This window comes from Anneissia japonica, unplaced genomic scaffold, assembly GCF_011630105.1.
Source record: "Anneissia japonica isolate Jap-2015-1 unplaced genomic scaffold, ASM1163010v1 scaffold1231_len1163931_cov198, whole genome shotgun sequence".
Lineage (NCBI taxonomy): Eukaryota > Metazoa > Echinodermata > Crinoidea > Comatulida > Comatulidae > Anneissia > Anneissia japonica.
The window spans coordinates 45784-54573 of record NW_022728604.1 but is presented as its reverse complement, the minus strand read 5'-3'; the positions used below and the strand labels follow the sequence as shown (position 1 = coordinate 54573).

At 35.3% G+C, this 8790-nt stretch overlaps 1 protein-coding gene across 1 annotated transcript; it reads left to right on the top strand.

The window, feature by feature from the left end:
- Nucleotides 1–1611: 1611 nt before the first annotated feature.
- LOC117114403 (CD5 antigen-like) lies at nt 1612–7997 on the top strand. The gene is made up of 5 exons (XM_033258069.1): nt 1612–1940; nt 2234–2548; nt 3738–4058; nt 4567–4674; nt 6174–7997. Exons 1-5 carry the CDS (start codon nt 1724–1726, stop codon nt 6518–6520), a joined length of 1308 nt encoding a protein of 435 aa, XP_033113960.1. The 5' UTR covers nt 1612–1723; the 3' UTR covers nt 6521–7997.
- Nucleotides 7998–8790: the final 793 nt, after the last annotated feature.

Genomic DNA, 8790 nt, shown 5'->3' with positions numbered 1-8790 from the left:
AGAAACACTCAAGCTTACATTGTTACAGATGGGCCTATACACACAGAACATGTCGCAACACTTAATATTAATAGTGTGTTAAAATTTCAGTGATAAAATTATATAATTTGTGAAAAAATCGTAACGAATTAAATATGGCAAACTTTGCGCTGCCACTTACACCATGGTTAACACAAGCAACATATTTGCAAGATTTTTAAACATTTTGACGATAATTGTTAAAGGTAAACATCATTGCTTGTTATCGATTATAGATCTCATTTTTTACATGTGCACTTGTTTACTATTCAGTAATGTAAATATAAAGACCTGAATTTTAAATCACCAATAAATTAAATATTTTTATTGACTAATGATTGACAAATTTACTCTAGATTTCTTTTTCCAACTCTTGTAAATAACATACTTTCATCACCCTCGCTAATGTGTTATTTTACATCCGATCTTGTGTGAAAAGATAACATGAACAGACAACAGACATACAAATAAAATTGTTTTAAAAAATGTTTTATTTTGTGGATAAAGGACGAAATTTGTGCATGTGTATCATTCTAAATTTTATTTGACGAAATTCTATTTTGTGGATAAAGGAAACTGATGAAATATGAATAAAAATACAGTAAAAAATGCGTTTTGTAGTCTATTAATAAATAAAATACTGGAGCTTATACTTATACTGGAAATATGAATTACTGTACAATGAATAGGCCTACAGTTTCAAATTGTAAAAGGAATAACAATAATGTTCTGTAAAACAAATAAAATACTGAAGCTTTACAATTCTTCAATGTAAGACACTTAAAAAGAAACCCACATACCTGAAATAAATAATTAAATAATACTGTACATGAAAGCAATTATTATATACATACAATACCTAAAATAAATACGTAAATATTACTGTGCGACATGACAGCAATTATTTAGTTTAGCAAAGGCTTAAAGTTAGGCATACGCCGCCACAGCATGCGGTGTGGAGAAATGCCCAACTGGCGCTTCATATAAATCTCGCGCGGCCGAAGGTGTCGGCGGCCGAAGAAGTCAAAAGGTGGTGCCCTATTTTAAACCCAATTTTTTGAGGCAATTTTTGATGCTGGCTTTTATGGCAAAATTTTGTAATTTAACTAGCCAGTTATTTTTAGGCTTGGCCTAGGTCGACAGTTCAGCAATTTGGATCATACTGACTCTGCCCTTCAGCAACATGAACAGACTCGGCTTTTGCCAACTTGGCTTCTACAATCTCAATCTCAACCCATATCATACAACTCATTCACTACCAAAATGGCCCTTAGCAAACTCAGCCCTTAACCAACTCTGCAATTGTCAACCCGATAAATTATAAATTATGACTATTGAATAATAAAATAAAATTGTTTTTTTCTCTAATGCAACATAAAAATACAATTGTAATTTATTAGTCCTAGTTCAATTCCTATTATATATGTTTTTTCTCATAATTAAAAATATCTTCATTCCATTTAGGATTCATGGTGCCAAGTTTGTCCTGTAATTGAACTATTGTGAATGTGAAACAAAAAAAAAAATAAGTCTTGAGTTTTTAAATACTAATAATTTACTATATTATGTATATTTCTTTCTTTGTTTAATTCTAGATTTTGAGGTTCGATTTTCCGAAAGCCAATCATCTGGCGAAGAGGTTTCTGGTTTGGTGAAGATATACTACAGCGGGCAATGGTGGCTAATTGCCTCCACAAAGTGGACCATGTCAAACTCACAGGTCCTCTGTAGGTCTTTAGGATTTTCAAATGAAAACAATTTTAATCTTGTTGCGAGGAATGATGTGGAATTGTACACACCGACGAACCGTTCCTTTACTTGCAGAGGTTCGGAAAGTGGCCTTCAGTATTGTAAACAACTTGAGAGCACACCGCCTTTGGAAGAAAGCATAGTAAATGTAAAATGTCGTGGTTTTAAGGATGGTAAATATAGTCAATACTGTATATTATTTGCTAAAAAAAAAAAAAAACACTGGATTGAGCTTGCTCAGATTTTGTTAACTCTGGTAGGTCTTCTGGAAGGAGTCAACGTTCACCTGCTAATTGGTCAGTGAAGGTACACCCTGGGCATGCAGTGGGGATCATAATATTTCACTAACATTTATTTTGTTTCCTGTAGCAACGTCCAGCAAATTGCATACAAAATTGTTGAAATAAAATAGAAAAATAAAAGAGAAAATCATTATAAGTCTTCTTTTTTTTTTTTCTAAATGTAGAATCTACTGTACGACTAGTTGGTGGTTTAACTGTCAAAGAGGGCAGAGCAGAGGTGTTTCATCGTGGTGAATGGGGCACAATCTGCATGAAGGGAATGGTGTTGTCGGATGCAACAGCACTCTGCAGATCTGCAGGCTTTGATACTAGAACGGCAAAATTTAATCTGTCATTAGATTTACCTGCTGGAACAGGTCGAATCTGGATTGATAATCTGCGCTGTGATGGGTCCGAGTCTCATATAAATGAGTGTACAGTATCGTGGGGAAGTATGAACTGCAGCCATGCAGATGATATCTACATGTATTGTTACTCAGGTAAATAGTAGTTTAAAAAGAACAAAAAAATATATGACCTTCAGTTTTCTTTCAATGTGCCAATATGTTTCCAATCACCTGTTAATTTTTAAACAGAACCTCACAACTTGGTCCTTAATTTTCATTAAACATTAATTGCAACACAAAACCTGAAACCGTTTGCAATCTGTGGTAATCGGACAGGATTGAACCCAGGCGCGGATTCAGACCTTCGTCTGTTTGCCATGGCGAAGGTCAGAGTGAGAGATAAAATATTTTTAAAACTATAAAGTGATTATATAGAAGTGGTATAGTGAATTCTAAATCTTCTGTCAGTAATGCCACCTACCTCAACCAAAGACAAAAATATAGACAAATAAATGTAATACTTTTTGCATCATGTATTAATTAAAAAGGGACTGTAATTAAATCGGCTGCGCAATGTACTGTGGTAACGTAAACTGTTGAGTATTTTTTTTTTTATTATTTTGATTTATGTCACAAGGGAAAGAGAGACAGATAGAGAGCCACAGCTTCAGGTTTCTATAATAAAAAAACACAATTAGTGGCAAACTCAAGCCATAATAGGACCACTTTTAAAAACTTCCAGGTGCAGAGATAAAACAGGGTACAGTGCCATGTCAAAGGACACTCAAGTTTCAAGCCTTGTACATTTCATCTTTACCTTCATCAGTTTAGTCAGCAAAATATCTTTCGATACATCATGCTAACTTGCATGCTGAGTGTGGTTGAGCTAAATCCCTGATTATAGCTCTTAAGCTTGTGTTTTTCAAGATTAGACATAAAGCTTTCAATGCTGACACTGTTGACTATGCTTTCTGGAAGTGCATTCAAGTCGATGATGGTGGAGACGAAGAATGAGAATGATTTGTGCCTTTGTTGCCTGAATTTCTGATTGTGTTTCCTGGATACATGAGTCTGTAGATGGACATACTAGTGAAGTGGGATGTTGACAAGCCCATTTTGCATCTTGTAAAGCATCCCTAGTTTTCGACATCGTCTTCTGGTTTGTAATGTGATTCAATTCAATTCAGACTCAAACCCCTGATTAAACGCCCTAATGCTTGAACAGGTTGGACGGTAGGTTTTCAGTTGTTGCTGAAATGATGCAAATCACATCATATTATTTATAAAATTGTGTTTTTTATTATACGTACTGTAATCAGATTTGTGTTATCTAATTCTGCAGAGAATGACATTAGACTGTCCAACATATTATATGGAGAACTGCAAGTTTACCATTCTGAAGTGTGGGGCTCGGTGTGTATATCATCGTACTACTACGAAGACTCAAATAAAACTGCAGAAGTAGCCTGCCGCTCACTTGGTTTTACTGATCCTGTTGTTGGGCAGTATAAAGCTAATATTGTAACCTCAAAAGTCTGGCTCAACAATATCAACTGCAACGGAGGAGAAAAAAGAATTGTAGATTGTGATCATGATGACTGGGGAAATAATTATTGCTTCCATGTTCGTACTAGATTCTTTGTTGTTTGTATGCAGACAGTAGGTGAGTATTTTGTCGATAAATGAATTTTTAATTTTATATATTTTTTATTTCCTTCACACTACACTTGCCACTTACAGGATGAGAATGATGCTTTATAAACCAAGTATCTTCATGAGGCTTAGTAGGGAGTGGAGTTGTTTTTTAGTCATGAAAAAGAGTGCTGTCGTGATAGGAATTGAACCAAGGACCCTGGGATTAGAAGGCAAGCATCTCAACCACCAAGCTATTCAACTCCATAATTACAATTGCACACTGACTGAAAGATCTAGAACATAATGGAATGTAAATCGAACTAAACACCTGACTATTCAGAACATATTATGTAATAGCCAATAACAAGCATGCAAGTTTATGTACACTTTTACATTTATGCAGTTTTAGGTACCACACCTTAGCAATATTATCCAAGAGGCAGGGCGAAAATGGTCCATTAGCGAGCGTCATTTCTGTTGGTTGTAAAAGATATTTTTAAATATTTTATTATTAATTTTTAAAATTATTTTTTCAGTACCTTTGACTACAGAACAGATTGATTTATGTAGGAATAAGTGTTTTAATGGTAACTGCTATTCAGACACTTGCCATTGCTATGGAGGTTACTATGGTCGTTGGTGTGGTATGTAAACAATCTTTTTTCATTTCTTTTATAATGTTATTGTTGTTACTTAATTATAAGCATAATTAGAAGTACTTCCCAGGAAGTGGAGGATGCTGCACTTTGTGTATAATTGATTCTGCATTCCCTGGGGCTTGAGCCCCACCGAACAGGTCAAGCCCCCCCGCCGGACAGAGCTCGTCGGGCAGTCAGACCATAAAACATATAAAAATAGGCCCACACCAAGCCAACACATGTCTGTCACAGTCCGAGAGTGCCATTTTCGGCCATCCGGAGGTTGATATTCTTCAAAAAAATCTCATTTGGGGTGGTGAACCCCCTCTCAACCCCTTCCTCCAGCTCAAGTCTACAAGCTCAAGTCCCCCCTGTCGGACAACTTAGCTCCCCCCCAGAAAATATATCCTAGAGCCGCCACTGTATAGTATCTCAGCCCCACCATGGTTGGGGCTGAGGTAAGATAAATTTATACTTATGGCACCTCTAGATGGCCGGAAATGGTACTCTCTAGCCTCTTTCAGACAGAGCTGCAATAGCGGTAAGCACGCCGGCATGGGGTTCTGTCTGAAAGGGTCGATGCCTTCTTAATTAGACCACCTTGGCACCTAATAATATTGCCGTAACAGTTAGTGGCTTGCTATGTCTGAAAGGGTCAACCATGTACTGTAAATGACACAACATACTTTTTAATTGTTCTTTATTCTGTTTTTTTTTTTTATTCTCTTGTATTTTCTTTAGTTCACTGTAAACAAGGTGCTTTATAATTTCCTATATTGTTGTTGCTGTTGTTAGTACTGTAACATTATTATTTATTAATTATCATTACTACTATTATTGTTGTTGTTTTATTATTATTATTGTTACTATTTTTATTATTATTATTCTTTTATTGACAACTGATGATGGTAGGAGGAGCACACTGCCAAAACATGTCTTGGGGCTGTTAAGGCCATTTGGAATAAATATACACCATTTTCGCAAAATTTGAAATGAAAATTTCCGATAACCTGGCATCTACCATGGATTAAGTCAACAATGAAACTAAACTGCATACAAATTCAAATATTTTAAAAAGGAAAAAACACAAAATGTTGACATTAAAAAGAAGTCTGATTCATTAAAAGCTATTTCAATGTTTATATATACAGTAATTACAGTAATTAGCAAGATCGTATCTGTTGTCTACTGCTGCTATAGCAAAGGTCTAGCAGGGCTATTCACTGCGCGGTGCTCTATTCGTAACTAGCCAGCTGCTCAGGCTAGGCCGCTGGATGTCCCCCAGTGCAGAACGTTGACGGTGCTGTTTCAAAATAAATCCCATGAAAGGGTCTATAGGCTTTGTCTATAATGAAACTAAGAACTGTTCTCTTGTTTTTCAATACTATTATTATTATTATTATTATTATTATTATTATTATTATTATTATCTTCTTATTCCTTGATTTAATTATTTTTATCTATTGTTAATAGAGGCAGTAAATTGCCAATTTCCTTCTTTCTAGACTATTATGAGTATGAGCCATATGATCCTGACAATCATGGTTCTGTGATAGCTGGTGTTGTCATTGGTTCAATAAGTGGAGTTGTTTTCCTCGTCGTTATTATTGTTCTGCTCATACAAAGGAAGAAAATGCGCAGGGAGCCACAAACATTATCAGTCGCCTACTCTGCGAATCAAGTAAATCTAATTCCCGTCGTTCAAATTGCCGCACCTCAAGCACTGCAGGCATCTGTTAGTCAACCGCAGTGTACACTTGGAGCCCAGGCATCACTTCCTGAAAATGAACAGAAGGTTCCTCTAGGTGGTGGTAATGAACATCTTCAAAATCCACCAGCTTATACTGGTTGATTATTTCTTGCATTGTTCAAAGTTCATAGGTCAAACTATAGTTGCCCTTAAAGATATACGTTCTGTAGTAGAATCTGGAAAAAAAGATTATCAAGACATTAAATTACAACACAGAATAGCTGATTAAGATGAAACTATTTTCATATGTTTTTCTAAAATTTAATTTTTGCTTTTTAATTTCAATTCTGACATTATTTCAAATTTTGAATTTGAGTTTAAAAATTCTGGCTCAGCCCCTGTCTAGCCTAACTCTTATGCAAGGTTTATTCGAGGAGCTGACATTGGCCGTATTTAAACTGGGGTCTTCAGCACAAAGAGCAGGAAAATGACCTCTTGGCCAAACGATCAACGAACAAGCTTGTTGTGCAAGCTTGCCGATAATTAAAACACCTGTCACTCTACAAAATTTTAAAAAAGTTTCAAGAACTTGGAGTATATTATTATAAATTGTGGTTTTCTTTGAAAGCTAATAATAATTACAGAAACTATGCAATTCTTTTTATATATTTGATTAGCCCAACTCAGAAAATATATCTTTAACATATTTAAATATGGAGTAGTTTGATCATTATGCAGATTAATAATATAGTCTGCTTTATCAGGGGTGTAGGCTGGTTTTAGTCTGGAAGGGAGTGAAATTACGGTGGGTAGGGGTGTGAAAATTGTGGAATTCGGAACTAAATCCCTAATTCCAAACTTAATGGTCATTTTTAATATTTTAACCCACATGGAACTAATTTGCCTTCATGAGGATTGTGTTTGCACCCCTGTCTCCTGCCTCCCCTCCCCCCAGCCTACACCCTACTGTAGGTTAGAAAAATATATAGTGATAGCTGGGAAAATTCATTGCATACAGTAGTTAAAACTATAATAGCACACAGACATTCCATTTAGTTTTATACATTAATTAGTAAATTTATTTGACCTAACATAAGCTACAGTATGTTCAGTCATTACAGTATTTAGAGACCTGTATTAATACAACATGTTAAGAACACACACTTTGTGCAGATTTGTGAAATCTAAGTTCCATATGGAATTGAAAGGGCCGTCACTCCATAGAGTGCATATCCCCGCCCTGTGCTTGGATACCAGCAATACATAGGCTGTATGATGGGCAATAATACAGCATACCCTCAAGGAAATATTGGAATCGCCTGTCATATTCAGGCACATTATTTTCTTGAGTGCTGCATGAAAACGAGGAGCGATTCCATTATTTCTTTTATGCTTGGGGTTAAAAAATCAAATTTCTGTGACCTTGACCTTGTCTTTTGACATTTTCTTCCAAAACTTTAATGGGGTCTTTCTTTGATTATTATATACCATTCCACTAAATTTGATGATCCATTCATTAGATTTTGTGTAATCTTGCTAACAGACAATGGTGAATACAAAACCTCCTTCGGTGGAGGTACAGTTGAACTCGCCTAAGTCGAATCCAAAATGACACTGAAATATTGTTCGACTTAGATAAAATTCGAAATACAAATTGTTAAATAATGGAAAACAATAATTTGGCATGTAAAATAAGATCGACTTAGGCAAGTTTAAATGTAATTACAAATTTACAATGTAGAATTACAATTCTATATTGTAAATTATTAATGTGCAGGTTCTTGCTTTTTTACGTTGTTTGATTTTTTCCTTGTTATGCATATACATGTTTATTTTGAATCTCTGAAGGCTGATAGACTGTGTCGCTGCAACAAATTTATCCGAGCTTTGTTTGAGCTTGATACAGTGCCAGTTTCAGTTATTATTTGTGGGAATCTGAGCAAAAAAAAAAACTGCCCATTGTGGCTTCTCACAAAACAGGATCACTGGAATTGAATTTGTTTATTTAGGTTTTCCTATGTTATTTTAAGTTGGTTTATATATTAAGAACAATACTCTTCTTTTATTTTGAACATTTTTTTATGAAAATTGCTGTCACTGCATGTATTTCTTGAGAACTATGTGTTTGTTGTAAACTTATCGATTGTCTTGAGCCAACGAGAAGCAAATTTTCCAAAGCAATTTTTGGACCAATAAGAATTATCTTATAACATAGAACCTCCATAGGGACATTATACTTACTCTCATTCGCCACTGCGGAAGGGCTAGTGTTGTCGGAAAGCTCTGGCTCTGTTTCTGGCTGTTTACAGTGGCATGCTTTATTGTACAGTAGCACTGCAGGCGGCGGGGGATAAATGCCCACAAAGAACACAGCCACCTTAAATGCAACATCAATATCTCTGAATTTACTACCATAGTGTAGTACTTGCACA